At 36.3% G+C, this 17,523-nt stretch overlaps 1 protein-coding gene across 1 annotated transcript in view; it reads left to right on the top strand.

Annotated features, from left to right (window-relative positions):
• SUCLG2 (succinate-CoA ligase GDP-forming subunit beta) overlaps positions 1–17,523 on the top strand; it is a 114,698-nt gene that overhangs the window by 45,647 nt on the left and 51,528 nt on the right. Inside the window, exons 3-7 of the mRNA XM_083795726.1 lie at positions 6,443–6,542; positions 6,669–6,759; positions 12,594–12,746; positions 13,737–13,826; positions 16,601–16,697. Coding sequence (XP_083651852.1) covers positions 6,443–6,542; positions 6,669–6,759; positions 12,594–12,746; positions 13,737–13,826; positions 16,601–16,697 — 531 coding nt within the window. The remainder of the gene's footprint in view (positions 1–6,442; positions 6,543–6,668; positions 6,760–12,593; positions 12,747–13,736; positions 13,827–16,600; positions 16,698–17,523) is intronic.

Here is a 17,523-nt window from a genome sequence, read left to right as displayed (position 1 = left end):
TCTGAGAGCTGGCATAAAAGGCTTTTGCTGGTTCTGTCAATAGACTTCAGTGCTCTTCCACCACGTGAAGAATTTGTTCCCCCTTTGATGGATTTTTCAAACCATGTCTCCTCTTGTGTTTGTAAGAGAAGATGACAGGTAGTAGTTTGTCTAAATCCTGGGTCTATTCCAGAGCAAAATTACATTAAAAATAATGAGAATTTAGGTTGAAAAGAGAAACTTGTAAAGGTTGGCAAATTACCAGAAACAAGATTTCTGATAAAATTTTAAACATGCATGTACAATGAAAGAATTTTAATGTGAAAACTTTTCTTTGGATCCCTGCCTTGAGGTGCATATTTTTGCATGCTGCTGGATGTAGTGAGGTTCTGTTTGCTGTATAAGTAATTTATCAACTTTAACTTAAATATAAGAAGTGTGATTACTTTTACTTTGAGGTTTAAGAGTGCACTATTAAGAGTGAGCTTTAGCTAAGTTGATTTTATCTAGCTTTAAAATTTTTATCACCGGTGAAGTGTGTAGTAATGGTTATGAAAGCAATTAATAACAGCACTGACAGAATCAAGAGACTGACTAATTTATCATTATAGATTTTAATGAGGCTTATAATCTAGCAATAAATATACAATATATTCAAAAGCGTGGAGTCATGAAAAGGATGATTTATTTAACTTTAAACCAGTCTGAAAACCAAAGGTTGTAGAAACTAGATGTGTAAGAACATAATTCTTTTAGGTGTTACAGAGCAGAAGGATGGAAATAACAGAGGAAGGGAGTTAAGTTTAAAATAAGGGCAGGGGGGAACACAAATCAGTTGTGCAATTCATTCTGAAGATGTTGAAGCACACCAGTAGTTTTGTAGATGTGGGATGAATCTGGTTGTGGACAGCATGCATTTCCCGTCTCGATCTGCTTCCTCGGCAGGGCATAGCAGCATCTCAGACGTCCCCGCAGTGCTCAGGAGTTGGGGGGCAGCAGGAGCAGTAGCAAGACTTGCTCCGTGGGAAAAGCTGCCTCAGATTTCAGAGGAAGTTCATGTAAAGTGGCACAAATACGAACGGTTCTTATAGCAACTTTGGGATTCAGAGTTCAATCAGGGAATTACGCTCGATTACCATTTTTAAATATTATCGTTCATCCTTACAGCTTTTATTCTTCTCTCTTCCTTCTTGTGCTGCCATAAGTACACCAGAGTGTGCCTGGACAAGAGCGTTGTTAAAGAATAGTGAGCACCTGGCAGGATCCTGCCTAAGCAGTGTAATGGGATGGCTGAAACTTTGGAAAATAAATTAAAGCTGGTCTTTCCCAAAGGGAAGTTAGAAAGTCCTGTAGTGGTAGTTAAAAGGAGAGACAAAAGGAGCAACAACAAAAGAGGACAGATGAGATCCAGAAAAGTAGGTTTCATTACTGAGAGTGAAAGTTTTTACTGTTGAATCAGCTAGAGGTAGGAAAAAAAAATAAAATCCAAACCCCAAATTTGACCTTGTAAGGGGAACTCTATGTTGTGGAAGACAAGCTTTAAACTGCAGAGAAGCAGCATGGGGGAGGTTATCCGGAATCCCTAGCAGGCACTTCTGCACTTGAGCTTTTTCTATCACCACTGATGGGGAAACTGAAGTAGGAGCAGCATGTAGGCATTCTGGGTTTTGGTGATGCTTTGGTTCTTGTGCTGTCTGAAGTGAGGTGTAACTGCTGTCAGAAAAACTTCTGTAATGTCTCACTTATTTTCATCAAATGAGGGGCAGGGGAGGGAGAGACAGAAGGGAGAAGTGTATTGGGAAGAGAAGCTCTGTTTTAGAAAATCAGTAAATCGGTGTCATGGCTTGCTGGGAATTGGTCATCCTGTGGGCATCCCAGCCAGTCCTTATTGGAGTAATATTATAGACGGTCATGAAAAAGATGGTGATTAAAGCTTGACCAGACAAAGGGAAGCTTGAAGTTGCACGTGTCCAAAGGTAACAATGCAATTTGTGTTCCTCGGAGGAGTTTTACTGGATAAATGCATTATTAGGTTGGCCTCCTTCTGAAGGTAGAGAGTTTGGAGCTGCTTGCAAATGGAAGTACTCCATCTAGCTCTCACAGGACTCAGGGAAGGGGGAGTGCTTGAAGAGCTCTGCCCTACATACAGCACAACCCAATGATACTGGGCAAAGAAGGGTGGCTAGCAGAGTGCTTAAAACTAATACCTGCCAAACCCCAATGTGGCTGGGGTCATTTGGGGCGTATTGAAGGATGGAGGAGTCTCACTGACCCCTGCTGCCTTTATGGATTGGCTCTCATGAGTTTGTGGGCTCTGTGTTTGTGCTTCTCTTCGGGTCAGTGAGGAGTTGCTGTGTCTGTGAGATGTTAATTTGGCATGTCCTCAGTTTGTCTTCATTGCAGTGTTCCCATGGCACTGGGTTACTTCCATCTCTTTTGCAACATGTCCTAACCTCGTAACAAGAGGGATGCCTGGGTTTGGCCCTTCTCTTGTCATCAGCTGCCTGACACTGGGGTAAAAACACACAAATGTAATACTGAATCAGGTTCTGCATTTTTAAGAGGTGCAAACGCTAATTAATTTTCCCAGAACCCCTGCAGATAGAGAAGCTGAGGTGCAGAAAGTTGCGTGGTGAGACAGAGATGTGATTAGGATTTTGTATGAGACTGCCTCCCATTCAGTCTCATGCTCTAATTCTGCAGTGTGTGATGCCTTGCCAGTGTAGTCCCCAGTGCACTGCTATAAATTATTTTTTTTCCTAAACAGGCAAGAGTGAGGCCTAATACTGTGCTGTCTTGCATTGTCTATTCTATACAGCAGTTTAATTTTGGTAAGCTACAGCACGTGTTAGTGTAATTTTTAACACGCCTAATTTGCAATCACACAGTCATATCAATAATAATGGTAAGTTGTTCACAGGTGATAAATTAGTGTACCATATAACAGGCAGAACTATGGTTCTCAGGATATTGTTTCATGATGAAGAATTCAGTAGTTAAATATACACAGCAGTGGGCTGAGAACAAGCTGTTCATTTTTGCTGCAAGCAGTACCAGTGGACCAGAGTAATCATAGCTCCCAAAGCAGGACAGATTTTATTGATTCTAAATAGGCTTTCATTATAGAACTGAGCCTGTTGCAATCGCAAGGAGGATCTCTGCCACTGGTATTCACAACGCTGACTGAAGGGAAGGAGATGTTTTGTTCAGTGCAATGTAAAGGATGCTTGTGCCTTGGAGTTTTGTATTCTGTTCTGCCAAAACAACTGAATTTATTTAAAATAGAAGTACTTAAGTCTTTTTCCTATGGTGTTAGGTTAAATTTGTTAGAAACATAGTTGGACCCAACTACAGTTGTGTAATCTTAAACTCTGAGGACATTTCTGAGGACTGCTGGTCTCACTTATTTAATGGCATCTGGCTTAGGAACAAGATGTATTTTTATTCCATTTTTTAAAGGACTCTTTTATCATTTTTTTCTGTAGGGTAATGTAAAATTAGCATGTGTATGTATATATGATTCAGTTAATAAACTGTTAAGTCTGAGATATTAATGTGTCCAAGTTAAAATTAGTTAAGAACACATGCTGTTACCAGAAATGCGTCATTAATCTGCAAGGAGCAGTTTGCAACTATTTGCTGCTAAATTAGTGACACTTAACAAACAGTCTTTTTTTGTATTATTTTTAATGTGAAAGAAATTTTTAAATCTGTGACAACAGATCTATATGCGTGCAAGAAACAAGCTGTGTGTTTTGTTTGTTTTGTTTTTTTTAGTTTTATACAAAGGTTTATCAGTCAACGGACATAAACAGAAGTTCATTGGAGCCTTAATTACCAAATGCAATGCTGTTGAAAATGTTGCACTGTACTTTGTGGGCGTGTAAAGACATGTTGCTTGTGCTAGGTTCTCTTCAAATGCAGTATTTATAACCACACAATCCTTCCTTAACATTTTTCCAACCTTACTACAGAAGTTTGGAAGGGTGCTAATTGAAATTAATTACAGCTTTTTGTTTTTAATGAGTACAATATTGACTTTATATACAGCTTTCTAGATTTTATTTATTTTTGTTAGAGCCGACAAATAAAGGTGAAGGTGAATTGCTTCATACATTCCAGCTTAAACCATGTTTTTCTTTGGGGGTAGACTTCCATAACATAATTTGGGAATTCAGGCAGGAGATGGCATAAAAACAGCTCTGTGTGAGCATTTCAAGAGATCAGCTCTTTAAATAAAATGGTGATGTTAAGTAGTGAATCAACTTGGTAAGTACTGAACGATCAAGCCTAGTTACTGAAAAATAAGATCTGGCTGGTTTACTTCATTTTACAGAGTTTGGGCAAATAACTATTGAATTAAATTGCTTCTTGTTGCTTTCCCCAGGGCAAGAAGAACCTGCTGTACCATGCTCTGCTGAGCTACTATATTGATTAGTTCTTCACGTCTAATCCCTACATGGTTATGCTTACTTTCTAGTGTGTTTATTTATGGTTTTGATAGTTGTTTTTCTGAAGTCATTGTATTGCGTTGATAGTCCTCTAGTGGATTATAAAAACGTAGACATTATTACCTTTCTTTACCTTCATTTGTTGTAGCCAAATGAAGATAATCCGTGCTCTGTAGCGTGCCAGTTAGGACTAAAATGGAGTTGCTTGCTTAGTGATGGGTGGGACAGAGGGCAATGATCACTGGCCCAGCTGACATCACGTACCACTGACAACCAAAACTCATCCCAAAACACTGTTGGGATGGTTGGCACCTAGACGGATCTAATTAAATGCTTGCAGCATCTATTAACAACACTATATTAGATTCTTTATCACAGCAGCTATAGGGATTTTAGGGTTTGCTTCTGCAGATCGGAAAGTGATTTATACTTTTAATTCATCTTAATAATTTGTGTGCTTATAAAATACTTGATATAAAACTTTTTGTTGCATTTAAATTTCCTTGTTATCTGCCTTGGAGTGGCATGAATAATAGGGAGCTCAGAACATGAATATATTGGAATGCATGAAATATTTTCAAGGAGAAGGCTTTTAAGTTTCAGAGTGATATATGTCGGGTGTTACTGAATGGATTAACATCTGGAGGGATTTTGTCTTGAGAAGCATGGGAATCGGGCATCTCCTGGTACAATACCTCCAACAGCTATGTTAAAAATACATTTCTGTCTTAATGTAGAAATTAGAATATATTTATTTTATAGTATTTTTTCTGTCCTCATAAACAACTTGCTTTCTTGTTGTTGTATTATCCTCAAACTTTGAAATGATGCTGTGTTAGAACTGGGCTTCACCAAAAATGACCTCATATCCAAAAGTGTATTCAGTCATCTGTAAAATATTTATATGTAACACAAACCTAGAAAGCCTGCGTCTGCTTGACTGTAAGTATCTATATCCTCTGTGCCACTTAAGCACTAAGTCTGTCAATTTAATAACAAATTGTTGTGTTTTCTTGCATACTTATATCGACTGTTTTGATTCAAGGGGTGACCTCATCCAAATATCAGTAAAGTCAGAGATCCCCGCAGACTTCAGAGGGTATTGACTCAGTCACAAAACAACAATTTTATCCTTTAGGCCACGATTAATTTAGGACAGGATATGTTAATTTTAGGATCTTGGACTTCTTTGCAAAATACCTAGTAATTTTATGATAGAAGAGACAATATTCATTATTGATAAACATCTTATAGCCACCTGGAAGATCTTTATGGTTCAAAAAGCATCCATGGAGCTGCAGAGATCATGAAGGGTGGTTTGGTTTGTTTGTTGTTGTTTTTTTCTTTTCCCCATTTTACTCGGTAAGGATATAAAGATCTCTTCTCTTTGGAACATGTGTCTCGCTGCAATTACTTTTATCACTGTCTTGCTGCACTTGTTACTGTTACACTCACATTGCCAAAGCTTCTTGATGTCTTGTCTCATGTGAACAGGATAACCTGTTTTCCCTTGCTCTGCATTTACCTGGTGATGCCAGCATCAGTTGTGAGGGGGATGAGAATTTCCTCTTTTATGACCACATCCATAGCCTTACTTTCATGTATTCAGAGCAAGGACTGGAATGTATTTTCCTTGATGAAAATTTTTGTTCTGCATTCAAGAGAAATTATGGTTTGATTCGTGATTAAAAAAAACAAATGCCAGAGTGTAAGCCAACAAACGATACCAGCATACAGTTTGATATGCAGGTTGTGTAGTATTAATATCATGATTTTTATCTAAATAATGTCATATTTATCGAGCTGATAGTTACTATGTATTTATCCTTTAATCTACGTATTTTTTTTCAAGGTTGCTTTATAAAAGTGGTGAATTGACTTTTGCTTTACTGCTCGCTAGTTTTGAACATCTCATTGTTTTTAAGTAATCTAACCAGGAAATACTTTTTAAACTTAAGCTAGCAAGCTCAATAAATGACACACGATAGAATAGCATTGTGTTTCTTTCACAGAGGCAAAGGAAATTGTTCTAAAGGCACAGATTCTGGCTGGAGGGAGAGGAAAAGGTATTTTCAACAGTGGATTGAAAGGAGGAGTCCATCTAACTAAAGAGTAAGTCTTTAAAATTGAAAAAGTGTGAATAAATTGCTTTTGTTGTAATATTTAAGCTGTTTACAATAGCTATTTGACTTTCTTTTAATATCTTTCAATAAGCTAACCTTTTTCCTTTGTTTGTAGCCCTAAGACTGTTGAACAGCTTGCTAAACAGATGATTGGGTACAATCTGTCAACAAAGCAAACTCCAAAGGATGGCGTGACAGTGAAAAAGGTAAGATATTTGCCTCTTAAAAGTTGAGAACTGTGTTTAGCTACAGCGTATATTAACATGCTGAGGTGTATGCCATAGATTTTTTTTCCATTCCTTTTCAACGTCAGATTTCTTTCATCTGGTTGTTGAGAGAAAAAAATATATTACACTTTTTATCTTTGTATGCATATGCTTTGTCTATCAAATTCAGCATACCTAGTTTCTCGTAGCTTCATCCTTTATCAAATATATACTAAATGCTAGCAGAACTCTATATAGCATAGTTGTACATGCATATAGACTGTCTGCTAAGAGGAGTAATATATACACAATAACTTGCAGTATTATTATCTTCATTCACCGCTAACTTTGGGCAACCATCATTAAAGATAAAGACAGATGATTTTGCATGAGAATGAACTCAATTTAAAAAATAAAAAATAAAATAGTTGTGATTGAAAGTATTTTGTTTTTAACATGTTGTGGATGCATGGTAAAATGTGGGCATGGTCATGGTCGAGTTGAGCTAGTGTGTTGTAATTAATTTTCAATTCAAGATTCACTTCTAGCTTAGTACAGTTCTCAAAGTCAGGAAATTCTGGCAATTACCTACCTACTATATATGTTTTTATCTCTTGCTTTGTTTGTCTGCACAAAGATCCTCAAACAGGTGCGTAGTCAAGACCCACACTGTATCTGATGCCAAGAGATAATTTGGCATGAGCTGAAAGGAATTGCAGTTCACTTTTTAATATATTATGAACAGCTTGGTATTAGCATAGAAGGGGAACACTTGTCTGGAAAGCTGCTATCTAATGAGGGCTGGAGGAAGGTGCTCAGGTGGTTCTTCTCTTGGGGAGCAAGGACAGCAAATTACCATCACTCCTGATAGGTGTTGTTAAAAAGAAATACTAGATATTAAAAAGAAGGAACAGTATTACTATTAAGGCATGTCTGTCAGAGATGGTGATAACACTAAGGTTATAAAAAAGGATATACATTTCCAATATCAAGGCACTCTGCTGTGAGAATTGTGTATTGTAAAAGCAGCTTGCCTTTATAAATTCCTTGGTTTTATTCTTTTCCTGTAGTTGAGCTACTTAAAATGCATCAATACAGGAAATTTCACTCTTTTGTCAGAGTGCAAGTCTATTCATTTATATGTTCAGTTCTGAAAAGGAAACGTGTAAGTTTTCTTTGAAATTGATAGAAATGAAAGAAAGGTGTCACTCTTGGGTATTTCTGAGTAAGACTATTTAAAGGATTTATATTAAGATGAATTCTGTATCATGTATAGAATAGCTATAGAAGATTTAACTTTCCTTCCCATCCCCATCTTTCTTGTGTAAATAACAGTCAAGAGTAAGCAGCAAGGGCATATATGAAGTGTAAGGTGAAGTTCGTGCTGCTGAACTTCAGAGATTTATTTTGATGGCACAGGAAAGTAGCCTTGATAGTGTATTTTTTCCATTGAGTTGCATGAAAACTTTGCAGGAAATACTTTGTAAAAATACTTTGTAAGCATTTTAACGTGGGTTCATGATAAATCTTTACTCAGAGAAGCTGATAGTCTATTGTCAGATGTTACATTCTGATTATACAGTTAACTCTTCAAAGTCATAGGCTAATTGATATGTTTATCACACAGATAAGTAACAAGGTAATAGTAAGTTTTAAATAATTTTGCTGTCAAGATCTCGAGTCTTGGCAATTTATGGTAAGATCATATATCGTTTTTTAAAGTAATTAAATATATAACAGATTGGTTAATGGTATCCTCATTGTTTCTTAGAGAGTTGAAGAAAACCTGCTTAAAATGATGCATCTGTGTCATCAAAAAGACCATTCCCTGGAAAAAAAAAAAAGTGTCTTTTAAAAACATCTATCTTTCTCAAGTTTAGCCCATTCTAGGATCTTGAAGATGGTTAAAGGATTTGAGGCATTCAGGTTTGCAGTATGAAGACTGCAATGCCAAACAGTGAAACTTTAATCAAGGGACAAACTACAGAAATGTGAATAAAAATGGGTGTAGCTGTGTCTAGGCTGTCATTTAATGCAGTGGGCAGTTAGTAGTGCACAGAAAATGCCAGACAGACTCTTCATATTTGCTAGAGGAGTAGGAAAGTTGAGAATAGAAGGCAATTTTGTTCAGTTTCAAGGCATTTGTTCTCTCTGTGTGTATATGTAAAAATGCGCGTTTACTTGTACTTAAAGAAAATTACAGTTCACCCTGAAAAGAAAAGGCATATTTTTACATTTTTTGAACTTTTGGCTGTTTTTGAAAGTCTGAGGGAATTCTTATGTTTAAAAATAAGCAAATAAATAGTAAAATTTTACTTTTATCTTTATTTTTTTTTTCAGAAGGAAAATAGTTATTAAATCACTTTCTGCAAGGCAAACAATGAGTTAGTGTTAAGTCAGGGAATGGAAGTCACCTTTTACATGTTTTTGTAAGGAAAGAGAAAAGAATTTTCATACAATTAGAGTAATTATAGAACAGAAAATGGAGTTTTCAGATTGCTTTCTCAGCTTGTGCAGAATTTAAAGTGTTTGTGGTTTTTTAGACTGTTTCTTAAATAAATAGCAGGCTCCTCAGTTACTTCATAACTTGTAAGCTATTTTGTGAGTTTACATAAAATCCTCTTATGGCAGCTTGGAATTTGGAGAGCCTGGTTATCTGAGAAGACAGTCTTCTCTTATCATAACAACCTGATAATTTGCTACCTGTGTTTTCTCTCCAAGCAATAACGATTAACATTTTGAATATTTGATTCAGTATAAAGAGCTGTTATAGTTATCCTTGTGAAATTAGATGTGACTTAATTTTTTAGGTAATGATTTGTTTATAAGAAGGAAAGCTTGAAGTTCTTGTGAAATTTTGGAGAAAAATATTTTTTTTTCCCCAGGGCTCTTTAAATATAAGCCTGATGTGGTAAGCTAGATAGTTTAAATATAAACCAGATGTGCTAAACTGGATACTTCTTTGTCATAAGCAAACAGACAAAATATCAGAAAAGTTAAGAGTTTATAGATTTAATTGCACCCTTCTTAACTGTTCATTATGGATTTGCTTTAGTTTTGTCAAGTGAATGATGGGTAGCCTTTAACAAATAATATTTAATGCCAGTCTCCCTGTTTTTGCTCTACAGCAGAAAGGGAGGATGGTGAAGGAAAGTAACTGTTTTCATTGGGACAAGTGAGAGATGTTGCACCATCTGACAAAAATTTGTACTCTACAATAAGCTCGCTTATTACAGAGTAGACAGACTAACAGTAGTTTTGTGAGGTAAGACAGAAGTATTTGGTGATGTTGGCATGGTTAATTATCAGTGGTAAGAAGAAACTTGGCTCTGAAGCAGCAGTGGAAAAGATACCTGATCTAATAATACATGTTCCACCTGCTGTGCTTGTAAACGTAGTCCTAAAGCTCATTGTGCTGATTCCCGTCATAAGCCTGGCCTGGATCCTGAGCACTCTGGAAAACGAACAACTCTGACAAGTTCCAGTAGGACCAGGTGGTTTTGTTTGACCTGAGTCTAAAGCAAATAACTCACATTTTTCAGATGCATTGATGCAGGGTACGTACGAAGGTGAAACCATTCACTCAGGTAAAAGGTCTAATTGTAGCAACTCAAGGATGCTTTCCATATCTTTGCTTTTAATTTGATGAATTGTGGCAGGTAGCTGAACTATGTTTCTGAAGTGGGCTTTTAGCATCCCTTTTATAGTAGTCTAAAATAGGCAAATGCTTTTAAGAGATATGGTAGTTTTTTGTTTTCTTAGTTGTCTCCTTTCCCCTAGTTTTCCTTAGTTTGCTTTGAACAGTTGCTTGTTTGAGCTCTTTCTTTACATTACACTATCTTCCATGAATGGGGAAAGGTAAAAGTAGAAAGAAGCAAAATTACTATAAAGAGTATCTTTCCAAAGTCAAAACGCAATAAAGAAATAGCATCTTTCCTTGCATTCGGAGCAATGCATTTCATTTAATTCCTTGTCTCTTACTTTTTTTTTTCTGTTCTGTTGAGATGTACAACCTGGCAGAAGGTAAGTACATTATTTCGTATGTACTCAGGAGTAGAATGTCAAAAAAGCGACTTGGGTGAAAGTATAGTGCATCTTTCTTGTTTATAGTCCTTGAAGTATGAAAACCCCAGAAATATTTACTTGATGGAACACATCTTGCTGCATAGGCAGAGTTTTAAGACTGCAGGTGTGTGCATGCCTCTTGCATCTCCAGAGTTTGAACTGCTGACTGATAGAATGAATTTCACCTTATCTTTCGTTCAGAGTGATGATCTTTGTCTACAGTCATTTTTCAAAACTGTCACCTGATAAACAGACCACATTAAAAAGACATTGCCATTTAATCCTTTTTAATTATATTAATCTTAAGGAAATATTTTTTCCTGATTTCCGTTGGTTCCATTGAAAGATATGAAACTATGCTTAAGAGATTGGTTGTCAAGAGGGAGAAGCCGTAGTGCAAATTAAAGTGCAGATGTGACTGCTCAGCTTCCAGGTTGAAAAGCAAAACTGTCGTCCTAGAGCAGAGCGCTAGCAGTGCATAGCAGAGCTACAGTCTTTGCACCTGAGATTATGGCACCTGTTACGATTGTAAGGAACAATTAGTAATGATCATATGCAGATGTTTTTTAAAATGAAGAACATTTGGGGAAATTTGGTATTCTTCCATCAAAACCTACATTTTTTGAGTCCTTTTCCAACAGTAAAACTACTTAGTTTCTGAAATTGCTTTTACAGTTATTGTTAAACTGCTGCAAAAATCACAGTTCAGATAGAGATGAGGGCATAGTTATTGTAATACTGAAATGGAAAGGACTTTGACTTTTGGCATATTTTTGGGAGGAAAGAAAAAAATGTAATGAAGAATTTACATGGACCGTTCCCCCTCATTCTTAATATGAGTACTTGTAGATTCAAAACATGTAGGACTTGAATAATTTTTTGTTACATGCAGAAGTATCTGTCAGATATTGGTACAAACTGGCTCTGTAGTTTATAGTGATACATAAAAATGAGTAGCTTTTTGGAAAAACAAATTCCTGTGTTTTTAGAATGTGCCAATATCTGAGGGTGGACATCTGCATGTCTCTAAAGTTAAAGTACAAAGCTGGATGGCAGAATTAGCTGTATCCTCATTTCTTTAAGAAATATTTAGGCAGGGCAGGCATTCAGTGCTAAGATTTTAAGTGTAGGAGGTGGTCTTCCATGAGAAGAAGGTTGAGAGTTTAAACGTGAGGCTTTGCTGGTAAGGAGTGGCACTATTGATGGGATGCATCAGAAAGCCAACATATGCCCTTACACGTATGTGATTCGCAAGACCAGTCCCTTGTGACTCAAATTTTTCGGGGGGCAGCATGTTAAAGTCCTTGTCGGGAATGAAAAGGTGTTGTGGAGGTTGTCTTTGCAGCGCCTCTGATTCTCTTCTTGGAAAAGTCGGCACTAGGTTCCTGGTTTACAGTGTTTATTGAATATGAGAATAGCAGCATCAGGGGAGTCTCTCATTTAGGGAGAGGAGATTTATTGAAAAAAAATGACTGAGTTATATTGTCTTGTAAAAGCGATGGAAAAAATGTTTCCTTTCAGGAGAGCAAGTATCAAACTGCTGCTTTTTAAGGCTTAGAATAAAACGTGAGCCACAATGTTCTGTGCTTCATCACAGCAGATGGAAATACTGTCTCTTACTGGTTCTGTTAATTTGTACTATTATATTGCAAAAGATTTTAGCGCATTGACACATCAAGGAATTAAAGCTGTGTTCAGATTAGGTGTAACCAGCTAGATGGATCAGTCAGAAATGTTGCTGTTTTCATCTCCCCTGTATTGATTTTTAGGTGATGGTTGCAGAAGCACTGAATATTTCAAGGGAAACATACTTTGCAATTTTGATGGACAGAGCCTGCAACGGACCTGTTATGGTTGGCAGTCCACAGGGTGGTGTTGACATAGAAGAAGTTGCAGTTACTAGCCCAGAACTTATCTTTAAGGTATTGAAATAATATTTTAAGATTCAACATTTTCCTTATCAGTTATCGAAAATATATGCAATTTTTCTTTCTTTTTCCATTTACCCTAATTCTGTGTGCAGAAGGAAGATAGCAAGAACCATAGAAACTGTATTAATCTAAATAAGAGTCCAGACCTGTCATCTAGTAAACGATAAAGTGTGTATAACACCTGATTTTGTCAGTATGCGTGTCTGCAGCTTGGTTAGAAAGAGCTTAAATTCGGCTGTTAATATTTTATGTTGAATTTAACATATGAAATGTTTTTATGAGTGATCTGGTGTGTCACTTTGAGGAAGGTACACAGTTCTTTGACAAGTGGGTCACTGCCAATATGATTGTTTCTATGTTTTTTTTCTAATTGACGTAGTTGTTAATTATTTCTTAGTACCTGGATAACTTTTGCATCTGAAATACAGCTGTTATAATTGCTTTCTTAATAATTACTACATTTAAGTTTTTTTGTTTTTTTTTTTTATATTACTGTGGCATGGTAATGAGTACTCAAGCTATTCATCTGGGAAAATAATTGATACAAACAAGTGTAATTATTCAAAAAAAATATAAAAATATTTAATGTGCATTTTAAAATTATATAAACTTCACAGTGTTATTGGGCAGTGACACCATTGCTTTGAAAATATTCCAGAAGATGTCATAAAAATTAACAGACTAAATATTCGTCAACGCCATCTGTACAGTAATTAAAAGTGAAAACTGGTGTCACATTGTCTTGTCAGCATGCCACCCTGAAGAATTATATATTTTTTGGAAGGACTGTTTCATAGATAGTGTGGTAATTATAACATACCCTATAGGCAGCTGCTATAGCCTCAGTCTCAGAGAAACTTTGGCAAACAGCCATATTTTAATTACTAATTTGCAAATATATACTAAGTGTTTTCCTTTTGAAGTTAAAAATCTCCATTCAGATTGCATAAATATAACTAAATATTCATATTATTGTTACAGGAGGAAATAGATATTTTCGAAGGCATTCAAGATCGTCAGGCATTGCAGATGGCAAAAAATTTGGGTTTCAAAGGACCTTTACAACAGCAGGTGACTTGACTCTACTCCCTCAGTTTTTACTGAAGACATTTTAGCTCAGCTGTATGGTAATGCTTCCCAAACATACACGAGAGGCTAAATTTTTATTAGACCAAGACCATTTTGACATTTTAAATACTAACTTGCCCCCATATAATTGTCATCGGGATTTACCAATTTGATTAAGGACCTTATTGTTCTAAACAATCCTTGTCCTTTGGCTTTGAAGCAATTGATGATACCATGTAGGAGTGTTTTATTTCATTGGAATTCCAGTAGAACACAGTGAATTACACGGCTACATCTTTTTTTGGAAGATCTGGCCCTTAACGTGGGGAAGTGTATCTTTTTGTGTAACTGAAGGCTTTTTTATTACTTCAACTTAAAATAAAACCAAAAGGCTACCAGCTTATCTTTTTAGTATCTTTTTATATATATTGGAATTCCACATGGGACATAAGCATGCAAGGTCTTTTGCCTTTATGAATATTTCTGCAGAGAAAAAAAGGTTGTTTAATTTAACTCGGATAACAGGAAAACAGATACAATATTTAGCTACTTCTTCCTGTTTTTTTTTTTTTTCCATAGTATCAAACTGTCATTTTTGTAGAATTCCTTTATTTTTAATTCAGCAGTTTTAATTATTTTCTATCCCAACTGCGCAATTAACAAATGCATAATCATTAAGTTGATTAACACACATTTGAAGAGTTAGCTGTATATTTAATGAGGAGAAATGATTTTGTAGAACCTTTCAACCCTTGAAGAGGTCTGGTACTTAATTATTAACGACTATACATGGACTTTTCAACAATACATTTAAATAATACTGCAGTGCATGCATTTCTTTCCTTATGCTATCAGCTCCTCAAAGGAATTCACTGAATCATAGGGATGTAGTTTTTATTCAGATGAATTCTAGTATTTGCTTATGTATTCAGTACTCCAAGGCTGGGATTTTATGCTTTGCCTTGAAGAGGCTTGAGAAAGGGAAATGGTGACATTAAGCTGCCTGATTCAGAGAGGTGCTGAAAGATAGAGCAGCCCGTAATAAAACTTAAGTGATTTTGGTGATCTGCTGAAATTACAACAGCATGCTGGGGCAGCAACAGTTTTTCAGGTTGCCCAGATTCTCTGTGGGATGCATGGTGGGACTTTGTCCCTAGCGTAATTGTGATAGCCTTACCAATGTGGTATTAGGATAGTTTGTCAACTGGACTGTCTGTGCCAAGGAAACTGCTGCCTTGGTGGGTACAGGTTTATAACTCTGATAAATTTTTAAAGTCAAAACCACTGAGAATGCTTGAGCTGATAATAACTTTTCAGCAGGGAAGACTTCATAAGCAATTTGTATGCTCCTTCCAAAGTATAACTCTTTAAAGAGTCTTAGGCGTGTTGGTCAGAAGGGACCGCTGGAGGTCAGCTGGTGCAGTCTGCAGCTCAAATTGGGGCCTAGTGAAATTTTTTTTTCTCTAATGTTCAGTTTGAACCTCCCCAACCCACAGCTTGTGACTGTTGTATCTTTTTTGTATTGTCTGCCTCCAGTGAGAAGTGTTCAGTTCCTCATCTTTGTAGCTGTTCTTCACCATGGTTATAGGCTGCTGTTGCGTTGACCCTCAGCATCCTCTTCACCAGAGTACATGAGCCCAGCTCTCTCAGCCTCCCATTGTGGGTCATGTGTTGTAGGCCCAGAGCCATTTGGGGAGCCCTCTACGTAGCCCTGTCCACTTTCTCCACATCACTTTGTCTAGGAGTGTGGGACCCAAAACTGGACATAGCACTCCAGGTGCAGCCTTGTCATCGCTGAGTCGAAGGGAGTAGGGACATTCCTCAACCTGCCACTCATGTCCTTCCTGATGTAGTGCTGCATTGGGGTTGAGTCTTTTCAATCGTAATGTTTTCTCTTAGGCATGAAATTGTGGGAGAAAATTTACTTCTGATTTTTATTCTCATTCACTTTGCTAATACGAGAAGTCCCAAATACTTTTGGTTTGTATACTTCAGTTAAATGATCAGTAATGAAAGAACAAATTTGAAGGGTTCTTTATTAGGATACTTCTTCATCTGCAAACTCATTTCAGCTAATAGCTTGTCACTGTGTAATGAACCAAAGAGAATTTTTTTATGCAAGTTCATGTTGCTGTTGTTGAAGGCTAAACTGTTCTTTTAATGGAAGAATGTCATATGAACAAGTGATTTGGTCGTTTATAGTCAGTCACAATATTTTGGCCCCAAACCATCACTGGGAGAGAGATGGCGAGGAGCAATAAGGAACAAGCAAGAGTATACTTTAGGGAATAAATGAGCAGGCTTCTGACATAATTTCTTCAAGAAAACATTTGAGTGATGTAGGAAGGAGGAACGTATATGTTTTTTCTATAGTCACTTGTGTGCACATAGTGCTTTATGGTTTCTGGATTTAGACTGATTAACGTGTATGCAACTTAGATCTCAGCATATTGGAGAACGTGTCATTATGAACTGTTAGGCACTTTTAAAATTAAAGTTGTCTGTACTAATCATGCTGTTTATTTTGTAGAAAATCTCCAGTTCATGTAGTCTTTAAATGAATGCTTACTAAATGTTATGCAGTATCATATTGCCACATTATAGTTATTTTAGATAGTATGTAAATATGATTAAGAAAACGGAAATAAAAGCTGTAATTATGTAGAGCTAGTGCAATTTAATACATTAACAATAATCAATAATGGTTTACCTTTGCCTTGAAAACATTAACTTTTATTTTTCTGTGTGGTAACTGTAAATCGCTTGATCAAATTTAGGCAGCAGATCAAATTAAGAAGCTGTATAATCTTTTCTTGAAAATTGATGCCACTCAGGTTGAAGTGAATCCCTTTGGTGAAACTCCAGAAGGGCAAGGTAAGAAATTAAAGAGTTATAATGCCTTCATTTGTTTCCTTTATTTATGCAAGCTATAAATTAAATTGTATGAAAGGCTGTAGCAGCAGCTTTGCATTAATTTCATTTTGTAATGTAATTTAAGCAATATTCATAAATATTCCCACGGCAGATTTTACATTTCAATACCTTTTGTTATTTCATCCAAATACTGAAAGTATCAGCTTCTACATGTTATGCGTGGTGAGAAACAGCAACATTCTCTGCTCTATTTGTATGAAGTTGTTTTTTCTTATTATTTTTATTTTATTTTATTTTATTGTTAATGCTGCTAGAATTATGGAAATTGTGGAGAAAGAAACTTGTTATTTTAGATTTGTAAACATATGCACTCATGATTTAAACTTAGCTATGACTCTACAACATAACAGAGCACAGGAGAAATTCCAGCTGGAACTGACACTTGGCTACATCCTTTGGGAAGAAGAAGGTTAATTGATCTGTTTCTACCATGAATACAGGTCCAAGAAAGTATAGGGTAAATAAAAGGAATTTTATTTAGCATTTACGTTGTTCTGCTAGTTAGTTTTCCAGAAACTAAGCAGCCCTCTCTGCTCATTTGAGGCACCATAATAACGTGCGCATTGAATCAATAGTTTCTGCATTGTAAACCTCACTCAGCTTAATAAATGTGAGTCAAATTCTCACCAGCTAATTCTAACTTTGTTGGTTCTTATCCAATTCGTGAAACATGTACTGGGGGACAAACAAAAAGCCCTGCTGTTGACCAGTACAGTTCTATAATAGAGGCTGCATTTTAAATAGAAATGGAAAAGTTTGCCTTCAG

This window comes from Anser anser (assembly GCF_964211835.1).
Source record: "Anser anser genome assembly, chromosome: 12".
Classification (NCBI taxonomy): domain Eukaryota; kingdom Metazoa; phylum Chordata; class Aves; order Anseriformes; family Anatidae; genus Anser; species Anser anser.
The sequence above is the reverse complement of the archived record's forward strand: the minus strand, read 5'-3'. Positions and strand labels throughout refer to the sequence as shown.